The sequence below is a fragment of the Typha angustifolia genome, chromosome 9, assembly GCF_048772165.1.
Source record: "Typha angustifolia cultivar Huaian chromosome 9, ASM4877216v1, whole genome shotgun sequence".
In the NCBI taxonomy this organism is placed as follows: Eukaryota; Viridiplantae; Streptophyta; class Magnoliopsida; order Poales; family Typhaceae; genus Typha; species Typha angustifolia.
In genome coordinates, this window is record NC_133247.1 from 1,580,921 (window position 1) to 1,600,648 (window position 19,728).

Genomic DNA, 19,728 nt, shown 5'->3' on the forward strand with positions numbered 1-19,728 from the left:
TTAACTCAATTAGGTAGTGGTTGGCTCAACCTTCAATTCTACAAAAGAAATTATTTAGAATTTTCACTCAGTTTTCTTTTTCATTGGTGCTAATTTATAGATTCTCTTTCCGATTTATACAGTAGTGGAAATCAGCAACATTTATGTGGACGTAACTTGCATTGGATATGAACCGTTTAAACTAACACCAATGAGAAACAAAACTGAGTGAAAATTCTAAATAATTTCTTTTGTAGATTTGAAGGTTGAGCCAACTAGTACCTACATGAGTTAAGCACTTACATCATCCCTTCATGCCTCCAAGTTAATAAGTTTGAACTGCAGCTGGCAACCTTGACTGTAGCCGATCCGCTTCCTAGTTGCCTCTGTAGTTCCAGTCAAAATTGGCTTCTCCTGCTCCAGTCAAGTCAACTCTCTCTCTCTCTCTCTCTCTCTCTCTCTCTCTCTCTCTCTCTCTCTCTCTCTCTCTCTCTCTCTATATATATATATATATATATCCTTCACCTAAAACAGAGGAGAGACCAAACATTGATCAGCATGGAGGAAAAACAGAAGGTGTCTATCTTGGTAGTTCCATTCCCAGCCCAAGGCCACCTCAACCAACTCCTCCACTTCTCCCTCCTCCTCTCCTCCCGTGGTTTCCCCGTCCACTACGCATCTACTCCCACCCACGTCCTCCAAGCCAAGTCTCGCGTCCAAGGTTGGAACCCTTCCTCTCTCCACTCCATCCACTTCCACTCCCTCCCTATCCCTCCATTTCCCAATCCACCACCGGACCAAAACTCCATCATCAAATTCCCATCACATCTCTTTCCTTCCTTTGAAGCATTCATAAACATCAGAGCTCCTCTTTCCTCTCTGTTACAAACTCTATCCTCTGCTTCAACTCGACTCGTAATAGTCCATGACCCACTTTCTTCGTTCGCTGGCAAAGAAGCTGAGTCATTACCAAATGCTGAGTCGTACACTTTCCAATGCCTCGCCGCCTTCTTCCGACTCACTTCTCCGCAAGTAAGCGAATCCTTTGCAGAGCTTTTACGAGCCCATGACTTGGTTCTCCCTGCACGAGATAGTGCCCCGCCTAAGGAGGCCGTGGAATTCGTGAAACGCAGCTACTACGACAATGAAAAAACTGAGTCCGGCACGATTATAAACACATGCATGGAATTGGAAGGTGAATTCCTCGAATTGCTACGCCATGAGCCGGGTTTTGTTGGCAAGAAGATATTCGCGATCGGCCCAGTAAATCCTATCGCGATTCCCGAAGGTGGTCATAGACACGAGTGTCTGTATTGGCTCGACAAGCAACCGGAAGGTTCCGTTCTCTATCTCTCCTTCGGAAGCACGACGATGCTCTCTGAGAACGAGGTCGAACAGTTGGCGATCGGACTAGTCCAAAGCCGACAACGATTTATCTGGGTCTTGAAAAGCGCGGATAGAGGCAATATATTCGCGGAGGAGGCAAAGGAGACGAGTTCTAAGTTGCCTCCTCGTTTCGAGAAGGAAGTGGAAGGGAGAGGAATAGTTATTCGAGATTGGGCTCCACAGTTGGATATCTTAGCTCACAAATCCACTGGCTTATTCATGAGTCACTGTGGTTGGAATTCTTGCATGGAGAGTCTTAGCATGGGAGTGCCAATTGCAGCATGGCCAATGCATTCGGACCAGCCTGTGAATGCATTGCTTGTGACCAAGTATCTGAAGGTTGGAGTTATGGTTCGAGAGTGGGATAGAAGAGAAGAATTAGTTATGGCAAAGGACATAGTGGAGGCCATTAATAAGATCATGGTACATGACGAAGGGAAGGAGATTAAGCAACGGATTAACGCTTTAGGTGAAGCTGTGAGAGCAGCAGTGTCGGATGGTGGGGTTTCTAATACTGCATTGGAATCGTTTATTGCTCATATCACAAGGTGCTAATTATGCCACTAGAGTTGCACACTGTTTAAGTGATTAGGGCACCATGCTGTACCTTCTTCGCGATAATATATAATAACTATGTTCTAAATAATGGCATGCTTAAGACATGCGAGAGGGCATAGATTCAAATTCTCCCATAGATTTAGGTTTGATATAGGTGGATTTTCCACCATAATATTATTTACACATGTATTGTTTGACTCCGTTATATATAACCTATTTTTAGGAAGGGTTTAAGGTGGAATCTATTTATCTTTTGAGTTAAATATATTTGGACTGTTGTTGAATTTGTATCGTTAGAAATTGATTGGTGAAAAAAAACACAGACATACACATCAAACAATAGACTGTAGTGTAGGTGTGAATGATTACCGAACAAAGCACACTTTCAATTCTTAGTATCTATCTCAATCTATTTTACAAATCATATATTTAAAGAACTTTGTATCGACTATTTTTTATTTTCAATAATTTTTATTTAACACATTAGGCTAACTTAGTTGGTGCTAACAAAAATACCATATTATAATATATGAAATAATTTATAAAATACATAAATTATTTATTATTCTTACCATCTCATCATGCCCAACAAAGAGTCGGTGAGAGATGTACAGGTTGCTCCGTCTTCTTCGTCAAACTCTTGATCAAAACAAAAATGGGCAGAAGAAGAAACAAAAAAAAGGAGATGCCACAGCGAAGTCAAGAGATGTTGGTCGGAGAAATTAAAATAAGACTGGTGGAGTGTAGAGAGGAAGAGAGATAGGATGGTTGGATATTTTAATAATCTAATTAATATTTCTTAGTCAAAATAATATTAAAATACTAAATATAAATTATAGAAAAATATCAAATTACAAAATAGCCACAACGGGTGATAATATTGCCAACTCAAAATATCAAATTATTATTATAAATGTGAAGTTAATGTAATAGAAAAGAATATAAATTGTGGAGTCGACCAATTTTCTTATTTCAAGCAACAACAATTAGCTATGGTATTGTTAATTTTATCCGTATGACTACAAATCTAATAAACAAAAAAAAAGAAATATATAAATAACTTTGAACGAGTCAATACTTAGCATAAAACAATAGCACAACTCCGAGAACATTATATTGAGCCTTAATGGCACATAAAAGATGGAGTAATGATTCTTCTCAAGCCACACCTGTAGTCCATTTTCACTTCGCACGAAAAGCCTTCTTTTTTCTGTATCTTTTTATGTTCTTTTCTCTTAAAATCACATTGCAAACTTATTGGCAATTATCTGATAAATTCTCAGCGGAAATTGGAGAGGAGTGCTGTTAATAAAGTATTTAAAACTTTTAATGCCAACCGCCAACTCCTTCTCCTTCATTCTTAAATAATTTCAATATAGGATTCGGAGAAAATCATATTTATGTTCATCACATGTCGTGTATGGTAGCTTGCATTTACCATCGAAGGTATGGTTCGCGAGTAGATATAATATATTCAAAGAAAAAAAAGATATATATATTTTTTATATTTGATTATATATGAATTTTAATTAATTAATTAATTAATGTGTCATAAAAGAGGTTAATTTAGTCCATAAAAGATGAGAAAGGGTAAAATACAGCCCACCAACCATTTTTTAACTAGCACTATTGATTCGGATAAAACTTAATGATTCTATATTAGTAATTAGTAGAAGATTGTTTAGTGATAGAAAACGTAGAGAGAAGTAAAGCAATTCTATGAGCAAATTGCAATTAACCCAAAAGATTAATTCCAAGTTGCATATATTAATATAGACCAATCATATCAACTCGAAATTTTTTGGGCTCGACAAGACTCAATATCATTGAGATTATGGCATTATTTTGCATAATAGTCTTGAAACATGCATAATAATACCAACCATCGATACAATGCATTATCACCTTGTAATATGATCAATAAATAAATCCAACTCAGCACGAGAAGACCCGCCATCCATTACTTCTCCCCTCACAGCTTCACCTAAATCTCTAGCTCTTTGCTTAATCTCCTTCCCTTCATCATAAACCAAGACCTTATTAATGGCTTCCTCTATATCCTTTGCCGCAACTATTTCCTCTCTTCTATCCCACTCTCTGACCATAACACCAACCTTCAGATACTTGGTCACAAACAATGCATTCACAGGCTGGTCTGAATGCTCTGGCCATGCAGCAATTGGCACTCCCATGCTAAGACTTTCCATGCAAGAATTCCACCCACAGTGACTCATGAATAAGCCAGTGGATTTGTGAGCTAAGATATCCAACTGTGGAGCCCAATCTCGAATAACTATTCCTCTCCCTTCCACTTCATTATCGAAGCCAGCAGGCAACTTATAACCCGTCTCCTTTGCCTCCTCCGCGAATATATTGCCTCTATCCGCGCTTCTCAAAACCCAGATAAATCGTTGTCGGCTTTGAACTATTCCGATCGCCAACTGCTCGACCTGGTCCTCCGAGGGGGTCGTCGTGCTTCCGAAGGAGAGATAGAGAACGGACCCATCCGATTGCTTGTCGAGCCAGTTCAAGCACTCGTGTCTATGACCACCTCCTCGTATCACGACTGGATTTATCGGGCCGATCGCGAATAACTTCTTGCCTATATAATCCAGCTCTTGGCGTCTCAATTCGAGGAATTCGCCTTCCAACTTCTTGCATGTGTTAATAATCATGCCGAAGTCCCTTTCGTTATTGTCGTGGCTGTTGCGATCCGCGAAGTCCAAGAACTCCTCAGTGATGCAGATATCGTTGGCGGGGAGAACCTAGTCATGGGCTCGTAAAAGCTTTGCAGTGGATTCGCTTATTTGTGGAAAAGTGAGTCCGTATAAGGCGGAGAGGCACTGGAAGTTGTATGACTCGGTATTTGGAAGTGACTCAGCTTCTTTGCCAGCGAACGAAGAAAATGAGTCATGAACTATTACGAGTCGAGTTGAAGCAGAGGATAGAGTTTGTAACAGAGAGGAAAGAGGGGCTCTGATGTGCAGGAAGGCTTCAAACGTAGGCTGCAGATGGGATGGGAATTTGATAGTGGAGTGGGAAATGGAGGGATGGGGAGGGAGTGGAAGTGGATGGCGTGGAGAGAGGAAGGGTTCCACCCTTGGAGGCGAGACCTGGCTTGGAGGACGTGGGTGGGAGAGGTGGCGTAGTCGACCGGGAAGCCACGGGAGGAGAGGAGGAGGGAGAAATGGAGGAGTTGGTTGAGGTGGCCTTGGGCTGGGAATGGAACTACTAAGATTGATACCTTTGATTTTTGCTCCATGGTGATCAATTCTTAAGCTTGGCCTCGCCTCTTTGTTTTAGCCTTTTAGGTGTATGTAGGATATATATATAATATATATAAGCTACCACTGTATTCAGACTCTCGTCTATCACAAATATTTGCAATTTAAAACGGAAAATTTGCATTTTAAAACGCTTAGTATTGACTTATATTATTCGGATGGATGGCATAACAAAATAATGTTCTGTCAAGTACAAATAATTTTTTATTTTAAATGATTAAAATGACCTTCTCTATCGTCTCTCTCTCTCTCTCTTTTACGAAACAATGAAATTGATCCCTATTTGCAGCACAAATCCCACCATCTCATTACTCGTTTAAGATTTATAAAAAAACTTCAAGCAAAGTTAATAGAACATGGAGGGATCAATCACTAACTTTTACCTCTCTATATGAGCACGGCTAATCCGAGATTTACCATCACCGAGGACTTCTCTGATGTTCTAGGGTTGGAATATAGTATGAATTTAACGTTCTCTCTTGGGGTATATCTTGTTGGGTTTAGCATTTTGAGTTTGAATATAAGTTCGGTTAGGTATAAGCTGGGTTTAACTTACAGATCTATCGGTTGAATATTTTATATATATATGTAATAAAATATAGGACTCATCTTACAAATAGTAAGATGAGAGGGCGTAAACCGCAAATACATACAAGGTCTTAATCATATTATAAAATAAAGTATTTTTGTTTCTTATTTACCAAATAGAGCCTCAAGACACTTCGGATAATTGTATCATGTGATATTTTCACTTGACCATTAGTTAATTTAATTATAGAACTAAATCAAACCTCTAAAATAAGGACGACAAATGAAAACATCTGAGACTAAATCACCTAAAACACTAAAATCGCAGCTAAATATTGAATCCCATGTGATCGATCAACTAATCTAAAACTACTAATATTTAATCTCAATAATCATATTAAATAGTAAAAGAAAATAATCTTAAGAGTAACTTATAAGATATAAAAACATAATTTTGAAATGCTTTCCAGGAGTTCCCGATAAGAACTGGGCAAATCAGATCGGCCAGCGATCTATCAAATTTTTAATTGGTTAGTGACAATTATCTAATGATCGGTTGGTAATCTATCAAAACTTCAATTAGATTAAGGCTGGTATGGACAAACCGTAGTGTTAGGAATAGCAAGAAGGCTCTTAAACATCCTCTGTTTTCTTAACATTCGAGAAGATCCTGGACCTTGGGTTCACTGTCAAACACCTAGTAGAATAATGGAATCATATGATCCAAGAAACAAGGTACAAAAATCCGAGAAGATCACACAGAGATCTATTATCATCTTGTCATATGAGCCATAAACGATTCCAACGCTGCTCATGTCCATGCCCACCTTCTCGAATGGAAACCGGATTTATCGAGCCCAATTGGGAATAACTTCTTGCCGATATAATCCGGTTCTCCCGACTTGTCTAGTGAATTTGGTAGCAGACATATTATAAATTTTGGGTGTGCCCTGAATGATTGGTTAATCATTATTTCTTCACTTTGGCTTTTTAATTATTTAATATATTTCACTCTCTTGATGGAGTAAATGGACTGACTAGCAAGCCATTTTACCTTTATTATTATTATTATTATTATTATTATTTCACTTTCTATGGAGGAAGAAGAAGAAGGAAAAATGATAAAATAGTTGTCAAAACGTCTAAAGTTAATTAATATTTTTTTAATAAAAATATTAATAAATAACTAATGGAGTAGATATTTAAGAGGTTTTATAAAATTAAAATCTATCTGAAAATTAGTAAAAGTGGGAAGGGGAGGAGAGTCAATTCAACACTTAGTAGCTCGCAAATATAGCTATCCATGATTGTGGAAAGTTTGACATTTCTAAAGTCAAAATTTTTTGACCGAGTTTGAATAATAAATAAACAAAATAAACAATGTGAATGTTTATTTTATTCTCTTCATTTTTTAAGTTGTCTTCATAATTATTAAAAAAATTCTACGCTATTTGGAAACAACAAACATAAATATAGTATATAATTCAACTAGTTTTGGGGGTAAGCAGATCGGAGCAGGAGAAAGCCTAGTTTGATTGGAACTAGAGAGCCAAAGAGGAAGCGGATCGTCTGCAAACCTGAATGCAGGAGAATTCCTGCAATCGGGTGCTTGATGATCTGTGGTTCCTTTTATGTGAGTTAAAAACTTGTTAATTTTTGGACAACCATTTAAAATTTGCCTAGTATCCCTATTGCAGAAAATTGGAGGCTATCCACTATCTAAGAAGGGAAAGGTTTTAATTTATTTAATCTTTTTTTTTAATAATATATATATATATATATATTATATGAATTTATACACAATTCTTCCCTCATGTAGTAAATAATGTTCATTGTACCTTTTAGAATAACTTCATTTTCATTATGTATATCAAGTTATCGCTAATATGACATTATTATATTTTATAGCTATTAAAAGCTAAAACAAAGAGGCATTGAAGGGGACCATGTAGTTGGATCATGGAGGTGAAGGACCAACTCAATTTATTTATTTGAGGTAATGGCTTCTGTTTACAGATGCTACATATGATGATTTTTTTTTTGCAGAGAACTCTTTTTGAACATCATCCATGTAATTTTCAAAGCTTTCTCTCTAAAAGCTACAAAACCTCAGGACCCTGCTTCTTATCATAGCAAGATGCTTTTCTCTCTAATAATAAATACTATGCACATGACTGTGAACACAAGATTGTGATGAATTAAAGTTACAAAGAAACTGAATGCTTGTACTCCCAAGTCCATCAAATTCCGATGATGGTTCGCCGCAGGTTCTCCTTTTGTTTTCCTGATCTAATAGCATATCTGGGTAACGTGAGTTCACGGCGACCATGCAAATATGCGATACCAAATGCCACCACAGAAGTGATTAGCTCATTGCTTACACTCTTCCAATAGGCGAAAAGGGCGGATCTAGGAAGAAAGATGGGGGGACTTGCTCTACTTTCTTCTTCATTTTCCTCTTTTCTTCAACCGCAACTGCTTCGATCAAGTGTCTCACTTCTTCCTCAAGAAGCAACTTCAAGGAACTTGAGTTCAACTTGTGTGCATTCTTCTCCTGACCGATGACTGAAGCTTCAGAAAAGTGTAGCACAGCAATACAGATTGAGAATGCTTGTAGTGCCGATAATTGTGCATGAAAATCAACAGAGTATTGTCCGTTCCCATCAACCATTATGGACAAAGCAGGTACCTTTTCTTTGCTTCCCTGATAAGAAGTAGCAATTTATGGCAGCTTATATCAGATTATCTGAGGAAATAGATTAAGAATTATTGCATTTAAGCAGACCAAAAAAACAAAAAAGAAACGTAAATTTATCAACCAGATGCTTTTCAAATTAAAAAACCCAACAAAATATGGATTCAGTTGAGTAACAGTAAGGCTGAGCACTGGAAATAAGGAGGCTGATAGCTCACATAAGTATCAGTTGAAGTGACACACACGAGATAATAAACTATATATCTGTAAAGTTTGCAATGAAAGTATCAGAGCCCTTCAGCCACTTAGTTGTAGTCATATAACAGGATAACTCCATGATAATAATGCACTATAATACAAGATAAACAAGTCTAGAAAGAGCCTACCTGAACACAAAGCACAAAAGGTTTCTTGCTTTCCATTGTTAAGCAATCTGCCCTAGTATCATCACCACAATTATCGAACACAACAAGTGGACAGGCCATGTCCCAGCCACCACAGTCACAGCCACCACCTAATCTCCATCTATCTAGTAAAGAAGAAGGACCACATTCTTCAGCATTTGGCAGCCCATGTGTCCCACTTGGAGTGACCGCTTTCACAATAACAGGATATGGATTATTTGTAATTTTCTCCCTTCCCTGATCAACAGAGGTAACATTTGATAAATTTGAGCAAGAATGGGCTCCTTCTGCTTTCATATCTTTAAACCTCTCCATTTTATTAAAAGGGACTTGAATTGTAATAGCTGCTGTTTCCAGGTGTGGATGTAAATCTGCTTGTGACCATGGGTAAGAAGTTGAGGCATCTGTGTTGCAACTATTATTAAGAGCATGTCTAATATTATGTTGCCGTTCCATTGAATTCTTTCTCCCCAAAGGACCCTCCATGACCAAGCTTTCAGCAATACCACACAAGGGAGGTTGGATAGAATCAGGCAAGCATTTAGTTTTCCGCTCAACAGCAAAGCTCCGTCTGGCTTGAGCAATGTCATATAAGATGAATTCTGTTACAGCTGAATTATTCAAAGATCCATTTTCTCCAACTTCTGAGCACAGATAACAAGAGACTTGCATCTGGCCAACAGTTGGGGGTGAATACCCTTGCTTTTCTTTGGTAGCTCTTCCACTCTTGTTAATCTTCTTGTTACAACTATGGAATGTGTAGACCCAGTTAAATGCATTTTCTGTTTTCCAAGTCTTGGCAGAAAGAATGTCTTCTGGATCTTTCACTGAGAACTCAAAATTCGAAACACCATCATTGGACTCCGATTTAAGAACAGCATGTAGATGAGCAGGTGAAGAAGCGGTTGTCAGAACTTGATCTCCAACCAACAGACCATCAGACAACAAAGATTTGTTAAGGATTCTGTTCTTCCTGACAAGTACAGGATCAACAGCATTAGCCTCTTCTGTTCCAACAATTGATGAGTTCCTCATCGATTTGGACTTTGTGATGGGTTCCAACATCTTCTTAAGTGGACTTGACTGAACTTTTGGGCCGGCGCTCTTAAGGATGCCTTGTGATTGACCAGGAAAGTCATAGATTCCTGCCTTGGCTGAAAATGACTTTGGTAGAGTGCTTGCCATGTCTCCTTCATTACAAATATATCCATTGGTACCAAGGGCAGGCCGCTGACAACGATTGTATCTTGAACCTTTGGGTGGTCCTGTTTCTAACAATTTGGGAGGTGCATTTTTGCAAAGATCTTTGGTTTCCTCAACATCAAGGCAGATCTCCAAGAGATCGTCGACTCTTTCAGGTTTGGATAAGCTAAAATCTGAACATGAACTGTCAGGTTTCAAGTGCTTGTCAGGAAGATCACGGAATGAAAGGTCTAGAAACTCCATAGAACTTCTAGTGATCGGGTGTGTTGTTTCAAGGGATGAACACTTTGGCTCAGCATTTGAAGAGACAACAGGCTTTTGCTTCTTCTGGGAATGTGAGATTGCATTACTAGACTGGGGCAAGGAATCAACAATCTCAAAGGACAAAAAAGTGTCTTCATTGTTAGTGCATTCTACTTTCCTCCTCCTCTCTTCGAACTTTCTTATTCTCCTAACCTCACTGGAACTCTGATAAACAGAACCCCGCTTAAGGACAACATTCTCTTCCAGGTACGCTTCAGGGGTTCTAGAATGCATGCTTTTACAACGGAAATTTGCGATTTGATCAAGACATAATTCTCTGAAGTCACTATCTGAATTTTTGAAATGGAATTTGCTAGATGGTTGTCCTTTCCTCTGTCTTTTTTCTGCTTTATCATTGCTGTGACAAGAGGGTTTTATGATTCCACAAGTTGGCTCTGCTTGAGAATGCTTCTCAAATTCCAAATATAGATCTTGGCCCATAAGACAATAAGCTGTTGATGGATAACAGAATCAAGTCAGGTTCCATTAATCTCAAGATAACATTAATAATAGGTTAAAGTCACCATAATTTAAGCTCATATGCGGAAAGGAACCAGATGTCCAATTAAAATTATCAGATGGGATCAGCTGATACAACTAGAAATATTCCATAATATGAACTGAAAATCTAACATGCGTTCCCTAAAGTCTATTTGGTTATCTGGAGAAGCAAGCTGAAAGCTGCTTATGTAGAGTAGATCACTAGAAACTATGTTAAGCATATATAATTGACTCATCTATCACTATAGGAAGCAATTGTCTGGAATCTCTGGATCAATGCTACCATAAGATACTACCTCAAAATGTTTCCAAATAAGCACGAAACACCAACAAAGATTCAGTCTATGTTTATCAAAGAGGAGCATCTCTCACCTCATATGTTAGCAGGATGCCACAACCTCTAATAACATACCACCCATACCAGACTCTTTCATCTCGCTCATAACTTCACACTCTTTTTCCTCACAAACAGACAACAAGCCCAACTAAAGTTTGTGACATCTGTTTCCTCCTGCATGACATCTTGCATAACATGTAGGCACTCTATTGCTCTTGCCCTCTTCCTCAAATTGTCAACTCCTCGAGCTCTAATTTTCTAGTTTTAGCATTTCTTATATTATCTTTAACCCTGATTCTGGCCTGTAACTACACAATTAGGCAAAATTTGCGTGGGCTTCTACAAGTTAGACCCTTCACGGGAAAAAAACAATGGGATAGTACCAAGATTAGAAAAAACGGCAAGAAATCAGCACAGATAACAAATGACTAAGAAATAAATACAAATGTTTGCACATCAAGGAGAACCAAGCTCTCGCTAAATAAGAAGAAAACAACAAAATAAAGCCTCAAACTAGCAACAAATCAGCACAGATAACACATAGATACAAATCTTTGCACAAGGAGATCCATATTGTGGCTAAATAAGAAGAAAACAACAAGATATAGCCTCAAACTAGCAAGAGATCTTCCATTTCCATAACCTCCACCTTAATAAAGATAGAGAATAAAATGCGGGCAAATCAATCAATGCGGAAAACCCTATATATCTCAATCAAATGCTACGCTACTCACCAGATCTCACCCATCAGACCGAAATAAACTCCCCCAAAATCATAAAAAAGAAACTCGCCCAATAGCCAAAACCATTCATAAAAAAAAAAATCGAATCTTTTCTTCCCCAAAACCACCATTTCCGCTCTCCCATCAACTGGGGCCGTAACAAAATCGCAGCTTTCCTCAAACCCATTTCTCAAAATCCACTTTCGAATGCCTTGATCCATCCCACGAATCCCAGATAGATCAAACGAAGAATACCAACCAAAAAAAAATCTTTAGAGAGCGAAATTTGAAGTACCTGAAACCACCACCCAAGAGGCAGATCCGCCGCAATCGAGATCGGAGGGATAGAGGGAGAGAAAGAGAGAGACGTAATACTACCACTGGAGAGTTAGAGAAGCCTTTTTGTCGCTGCTAAGTACAGTAGCGAGCGAGGAAAAGCCATGGAGGTAGCTATACACAAGCATCGGGAGTCGCCAACCTCTCCCGCTTTTCTTAAAGCGAAAAAAAGAAGGGAAGAAATTAGATTAGTATAATAGTTTAAATTACCTTAAATTTATTTATGATCTCGCTCCTCTCAATCTCGAGCTATCTCCTCCTCCAGCTGCTAATTAAAGCAGCTAGTAGTTAATTATTGGCCAGGTAGTAATTAATTTATTGTTTTCCAAAGTGGGGTTTGTCCTCACCAAGTAACGAAATTACGAGATTACCCTATCTTTGCTTCAAAGGAATCGCAAGGATTTGGGAAGTGTGGATTTTAATGACTGATTTGCCCCCCATTAATTGGCATCATTTGGACAACAGACTCATGGACTGGTTTTCGTCGGATTCGGGTAGAAAATTTTAGCGGAAGGTGGTCGAATTATTCAAACATAATTACAATTTTTTTTTAAACCCCCCTTAAATTTTGAGTAACAAAATGCATTTGAGGTACGCTAAATGGATAGCTATAGAGAGGTTTACTGCCTTGCTTAGGAGGGCCCTTAGCCTTAGGCCTTAGCGCACTCAGAATTTTGTTTGGGGTCTAATCCGGTCAAACGAACAGTCCAAAGTCGCCGCAGCAGTCAAACCTGGAAGGGGACCCGAGGGCGTTTTCGTCACTCGGTCAGTATCAGGATGAGGGGGCATCCTGTCTCGTGTCGGTCGCAGTCCGATACCGATACCGCCGACGACGTCGCTGTCACGTGTCGCGCACGTGGGACCCATCCCTTTAGAAAGTGTAGCCTTGGAGTCGGAGTCGGAGTCGGAGTCGGAGTTGGGAGTTTGTTTTTCTTTTTCTTTTTTCCTCTTGGGTAGGTGACGTTTTAATAGGTAGGGACTCTTTTTTTATCATCTCACACCCTATATTTTCGTTATTTCTAAATCGGTTCTTTATTATTATTATTTTCATTAAATCATTAAAAATTTAAAAAGAGTGTCTGTGTTTCCTCTGAAAACATAGTGACAAATTAGGAGGGATTTGTGGTCTGAACTGAGAAAGATAAGGATCAGCCTAAAAAGGGTGCAATGATATGAAGTATTTTGGAATAAGGACATAATATAAGGTGTGAAATGAGAAAATCCTTTAAAATAATTTCCCTCCTGTCGCCTACGACTCCTCCCGCCACCCGACAATCTCATTACACATTACGTACACTCAAATCCATCTAACAGTAGAGCTCTTACATCACTTTACTCTCTCTCTCTCTCTCTCTCTCCAAATAGGAAAAGTTTGCTAAATTGCCCACTTCTCTCTATCTAGATCTTCTCTTTCTTATATGGTCAAAAGAAACATGTAGGAGGGGACCAATATGCCTTCTTTAAATTGGGACCCTTGCACTTTGATCTCTTTAGCCTAACTGATTAATAAAAGATCATGTTCTCTCTCTCTCTCTCAAAGTCTCAAAGGCATTGACACACTAACTAACTTTGTAATGACGTCTGGGCTTCAAGATGCTATTCTCAGTGCTACTCTAACTTGCATTCATCTTATCTTCTCTGTTTTGGTGCTGATTAAAGTTATAATTATTTTTTTAGCTTTGCTATGTTGTAATCAACGTGAGTTTTATCCCAACTACATGCAAAGGGGGCAAGAAGGGTTTCATTTGAGCATGGATGTGGATAAAGAATTTAATCTTTCTGCATGGCAGGAGGGGCTTTAGGGACTCCAAAACCAATTTAAATACCTTGCTTTGGTGATAATGAGGAAATTAAAGGACCGGCTAAATTTTCAGCCACTGCAACTGCTAGGAAAGCTATCTATTTAAGTAGAAAAAAAGTTAATGGAAAGCATAGAATTAGATATTTTAATGAAACATTACAGGTGCATGATTTAGGCTCATTATAATATGTTTCTTAATTAGAAAAAATAATAAAAAGCATAAAACCAGCTCTTTATATATACATGGTTTAGGTTCATTATAGCCTGTATCTTAAAAATGTTGGCCAAGTTATCCATTCTATATATCGTATAAGATTATTCTACTTTCTCTAATTTATAATCTAAGGGCTCATGATAAATAGTAATAAAAAAGATAGTACCTTAAAAGTGGCAAAGCTACACAAAGGCTTCTCCTACTCTGTCAATCCAGTTGGTTGGTGGTGGGGTCAGGGTCGTTCACAAGGTAGATAGGACTCACCGTGCCGTCCGTGTTCCCCTAACTGACGAACTCGGGGGGTTAGACATCAAGCTTGGACAGCGAGGCAGAGTACCTTCAAGAAAAGCAAGTATTAGCAACTCAGGCAGCCTGATAGATTTGCTTTCTCTGAAGAGAAAAGTTGGGTGTTTCATCGTCTAAATGGGAACATCAAACGGAGATCTGAGACTATATACTAATAACATATCGATCAAAATCTTCTTCTGTCACATACTAGTTGATACATGACAAAAGAGCTGTTCATACAATATCTCCTTCACTTGCCAGCATTTAATATAAATTCTTTACATTCACGGCACGCCTGTGATGAATAGATGGCCTTGATCTCTAATATGATCTTTATCTGCTTGGCAGATTTTGTTAGCTTGTCAATTTCCTCTTCATAGAGCATCAGGTTGCACGTCTTTCTCGGACAGCTTCTGATTGATGGATACAAATCTACCAAAGTTGTTTGAGAAACTTTTCATGGTTGTCACAACTCACAATAGGGCCCAGAGATACGTTTTCATGTACCATTAAGTAAATATGTTGCTATGCTCTGAACGATTACTCGAGATTATCAAAGGTTGCTTGATCTTTCATCCCTGTTCACTTTTGGACCTAGGCCAGCCATTAACGGAACATCCATCAGTGTGGCCCTTCATCTTGGCTAGTAGTTGCATGTGGACTAAATTCTCTATTGCCATAACCTCTCGAATGCCATCAAGAAGCTGTCCACACAGTTCGTCGAGGGCAAGCATGGGGAATGGCTCCTCAATAAGAACACCAACCTGGATTTGTTGTAGTTAGCAAAATAATAATAGTTAGATAGGAAAAAGGAGTCATGACAGCATGACAGCATGATAGCACGACAGAATGCACATAAACAAGATTACTAACTTATGCACCAGAAGTTGTCAGAGTTCTGTAAGTTGCAAGACAAATAGACAACATACTGATTTAGAAAAGGACACAATGTTGATAAAGCTAGCAAAAATCCAAGCAAGAGCATATTGGGGAACAAACTAATTCTTGTGGCAAATAGTCTGGCAACTATCTTTTCAATAAACCCCACATCTGTTCCCCCCGTTATGCCTAAAATCAAACTACTCCCCTAAATTTTCATTTGCATCTCTTTGCCCATGGTCTAGACTAACATGAAAAACGAAACAGTCATTAGTAGCACCATCATATTATCATAATACCCCTGTGATATTAATAATCCTATTGTTTGAGAAACAATAAATCTTCTACCCATCTTTTTAAGAGAATTGAGATATTTTATTCCATGATCATGCATTTGAAGGGAGGTAATTGGTGCTAGAGATGATAACTAAGATTTAAGACTTGATCAACGGATAGAAGAGAGAGAAACTATATTTTAATAATTTTTGGTGCCTTTTTTTGTTAAGTATGGATAGCAAACAAAATAATTTTATATTACTGTAGATCATAGGGGCCACAGTGATTCAAATAAAAGTTTAGGGGAGTAGTTTGATTTTAACTTTTTATGCATCACCACAAGATCATATGTAATTTGCCCTTATTTGTTTTAATGGCAACATGATTCAGAAATCATACTAAACATTAAATAGCTAACTAGTCACTGCAGCTAACTCAATGACAATTCTAATTCTTTGCTCATTTTATATTCTAGATTAACAGTTATGAGAAGTCATGCAACACTAACCAAAACAATATCATAAAAATTTTGAATTATCCTAAAATATATGTTTCTTTCTTGCTAGTATGATTGTTTTTTTTTTTTTCAATTGTGATGTTTTTCAACAGAAATCACCACAAAGTTTTCCAGGATAGGTCCAAATTAGAAGTTGCTAGTTAGACTAGTGAGAGTAAGAAAATAGAATTGCTTACTTCTTCAATGCAGAACAAAGAGGCTGCACTGATGAAAGTAGCAGGGACAACCATCCAATCGCAATCATCCCACAGTATCACAGGAAGTGTAAGATGCCATAGGACAAGAAACCTCGATGTTAGTCTAGTGTATGAAAGAGGAATCGGAATACCCATGAGCTGCTCACAAACACCAATTCCTTCATGGAAACAAGAGATCTTTGATTCCTGTGAAGCAAAAAGATACAGCTAATGAGTTAATTAATACTACAACTTGGGTCGGATAAAGCAACCATAGAAACCAGCCCCTGAGGGATGTTGATGTAAAAAGAATTTTGGTTTTCGCAAAGGTATAGTTTTACTTTTATACTGCAAAAATGTTCTTTTGCTTAACCACTGTGCATAATAGACAAATTCATATTGAAACAGCTGCAGTGACCAGATATAAACAGGTAATTTGGAAACACTACCTTAGTGTGTTCTGGTGATAACTAGTAAGACATAGTTCAACTTTTGTTCTGTGTCAACAGATGATTTACCTTTATTTTCATTTCTAAGTTGGTCTAGCAAAGAAATTCACAACTGAAAGAAATTACCAAGACATTCTGCTTCTGTTCTTCAAAGTGTAAAAGTTGAAGGCTTTGTGAAATGAACTCTATGATACAGCGAGGGCGGTGTTTTGATCTCAGGACTACAGCTAAATCATCCTCTTCAAGCAAACTCTGAAGATCAGCTCTTATGTCTGAGCCATCAATAACATGACACTGCAACATAAACCTTAGTTATTACCTTGACATAACCTTTGAATCATAAGATCAAAAGAATCTATAATGAACAATGATTTCTAACATTGTCATGAATAGAACCTGTTGAATTTTTGTGGAATATTGCATAGTCATGCATGCTGACTAAATACAAGAATTTCAATTTTCTGAATTGTTGATTCAGGAAGATGGTGGTTTATTACTCCTTAACCAGTCACACAGACTATATCAACATAACACCAAATCTACAAGTACATATTCTTTTTTTTTATTATTCAAACAGTATACACATGTGCTAACTTATTTTTGGCACTCCAAAAACATATATGCACATGGTAATAGCTTCCAATGTTTGCAGCAGTAGATTTGTCAGGACCCACGATGATCTGCTAAGCATGTACAACAGCAGTACTAGAGTTGAAAGGATCAGAGAATCATCGGTCTCTACTCTTAGATCAACATTTAAGTAGTCTTAAATTTTTCCCTCCAAAAATTGGTGCACATGAATGGTTAGCAATATAACAATCTGGATTCCTATTTCCAGGAGACAAGACAAGCATTCTCAAATTTCCTTTCCAATCTTAAAGTTCCTCAAGTTTAAAAGAGACAAGTAGGTTATAGAGCACAAGTAATTATACTACAGAACTAAAAAGTTACACAAGGAACACACACCTTCAGTGCTACAGGAAATGCCATGATATAATTCAACAAAGCCTTCTTGACAACATGATCCACGGCGCCACCATCCCTCCCCTTCGCTGCCATCACCAACCCCGCGAGCTCCCCGGTCCCCGCAACCACCCGCATCCACGCCTTCCTCCCCTCCTCGAACCTCGAATACGACGCCTCCGTCCTGAACACCAGCAACAGAGCCAGCGCTGGCGCCGTGAGCTGGTACGGCAGCGGTGACGCCCGCAGAAGAGGGAATCCCCCAGGAAGCCACTCGAGCGACACCGCAGTGTTATAAATTGCGAGCGCGGCGGCCACTGCGGTGAGCGCCGACACGGGTGGGACCAACGAGAGGATGACACGCGAGGTGAGGCTGGAGATGAGGTGGCGAAGGTGGCGGCGGGAGCTGCGGTGGTTGCGCCACTCGCCGGGGGTGTATAAGGGACGGCGGTCGCGGACCCGGCGTTCTTTGACAGCGTCGGCCCAATCATAGACAGAGCTGATTAGGGAGAAGAAGGATGGAGGATTGCTCGATTTGGCGCAATGGATTCGGAAAAGGTGGGGTTTTTTTGGATGGAATCTAGGGTTTGGATAAAACTTGCAAGGAATTCTTGGAGCGAATTGGGAGGAGGTGGCGGGAGTAAGGGTTGTGGCCATTGGGGTTGGGACAAAGGGTTCGGGTTAGGGTTCGGAAAGGGGAGGAGGAAGGTGAAGAAGGAAGCGAGCGAATTGCTTCGCCATGGTTAAATGGGGTTTAGTGCTCTCGGGAGTTTTGGAAGCGCTGGCAGTGAAGCGAGTGGGAAATTCGTGGCGTAGGATGGTGCACAGAGCTTGAGGAGTGAGGTGGTTGGATCGGGAAAGAGGGGGGCCAGTGTCCAACGGTCAAGTTGGGGGGCGAATGGGGAAGAGGATCGTATGCAAATTCGAATTCACGAATTTTGTACGGCCATCAATTTCCTGATTTTTATTTATTTTTGCAGTATCATCCATTTATTACATATTTTACACGTATAACTGGATATATGATTAGTTCTGCAAAGTAGATCATGATCTTGGTGGTTCGTGTAGGTGCTCTCCCATTAGATCTGAAGACCCCAGTGGCTGGGAATCCACTGGGATTTGATAATTGCTTGTTTCCTGCGATGGCATCATGATTCATGAGTACTGTTGCGAGCTGGAAGGTTCCAATTTATTTTTACCGAAATAAATTATTTTTTAAATTTATTATTAAATAGGATTTAATTTACTATAGAATTAATAAAAATACTAAACTAATTAATATTTTATTTCAAAAAGGCTAATCAGTTTAGTATTTTTATCTGATTCTAAAACGCTAAATTGAATAATATTTTATTTTTTATTTTTATTAGTACCATAATAAATTAGATTTTATTTTACAATAAATTAAGGAATAGTCTATTTCATAGTTTATATAGTGACAGTACTATCTATATAAACAAATTTCTTACTCAATGTGAAGATTAACCGGCGGAGTAGGCTGTTCTTATCCCTCGTCAATTTATAAAGCCCTCTAGAAATCCTCTCGTGCCATCCATGCCTTGTTCACCTTTTGTTTTGAAACTTCTTATTTCTTGGGGTGAAGAAGTACCACATTGTCTCCTAACATATCTCCACTGATTGTTAGTAGATTAGATACAATAAAAATTAACTTGCAAATTTGTTATCATAAATACACCAATTTCAAAGATTAAAAAAAAATTATACATACAATACATAACAATGAGCTTCATGAAATTATTTTGGTAATTATCAACTTCATTGATGAATTTTGTTAAAGATGGAATGAGGCGGATCAAGAGTTATTTGTCTGTAGGAATAAATCTAATCTATAATGGATAGGATTAATCCTTCATAAAAAAAGGGTATATTTCATTTTTCCTATAATTTAGTTTAATTTCATAAAAAACG

The 19,728-nt window shown here is 38.4% G+C and overlaps 4 protein-coding genes across 6 annotated transcripts; 1 reads left to right on the plus strand and 3 right to left on the minus strand.

The window, feature by feature from the left end:
• Window positions 1–537: 537 nt before the first annotated feature.
• LOC140766800 (cis-zeatin O-glucosyltransferase 1-like) lies at window positions 538–1,920 on the plus strand. Its single transcript, XM_073106455.1, has one exon. The coding sequence runs from the start codon at window positions 538–540 to the stop codon at window positions 1,918–1,920; it is 1,383 nt and encodes a 460-aa protein (XP_072962556.1).
• A 1,904-nt stretch (window positions 1,921–3,824) lies between these two features.
• On the minus strand, window positions 3,825–4,598 carry LOC140766801 (zeatin O-glucosyltransferase-like). The gene has a single exon (XM_073106456.1). It carries the CDS (start codon window positions 4,596–4,598, stop codon window positions 3,825–3,827), a length of 774 nt encoding a protein of 257 aa, XP_072962557.1.
• Window positions 4,599–7,856: 3,258 nt separating this feature from the next.
• Window positions 7,857–14,557, minus strand: LOC140767137 (uncharacterized). 3 transcript variants are annotated; one of them, XM_073106943.1, is made up of 3 exons: window positions 14,418–14,557; window positions 8,817–10,792; window positions 7,857–8,439 (listed from the first exon to the last, which is right to left on the minus strand). In XM_073106943.1, the coding sequence occupies exons 2-3, from the start codon at window positions 10,779–10,781 to the stop codon at window positions 8,113–8,115; spliced, it is 2,292 nt and encodes a 763-aa protein (XP_072963044.1). In that variant the 5' UTR covers window positions 10,782–10,792; window positions 14,418–14,557; the 3' UTR covers window positions 7,857–8,112. The 3 variants fall into 3 exon arrangements, with proteins under 3 accessions (XP_072963044.1, XP_072963045.1, XP_072963042.1); XM_073106944.1 differs by lacking the exon at window positions 14,418–14,557 and adding an exon at window positions 12,447–12,524; XM_073106941.1 differs by lacking the exon at window positions 14,418–14,557 and adding an exon at window positions 12,196–12,416.
• A 170-nt stretch (window positions 14,558–14,727) lies between these two features.
• On the minus strand, window positions 14,728–18,624 carry LOC140767138 (voltage-dependent chloride channel 1, chloroplastic-like). Its single transcript, XM_073106945.1, has 4 exons — window positions 17,803–18,624; window positions 16,963–17,130; window positions 16,388–16,594; window positions 14,728–15,303 (listed from the first exon to the last, which is right to left on the minus strand). The coding sequence occupies exons 1-4, from the start codon at window positions 18,454–18,456 to the stop codon at window positions 15,112–15,114; spliced, it is 1,221 nt and encodes a 406-aa protein (XP_072963046.1). The 5' UTR covers window positions 18,457–18,624; the 3' UTR covers window positions 14,728–15,111.
• Between the last annotated feature and the right edge of the window lie 1,104 nt (window positions 18,625–19,728).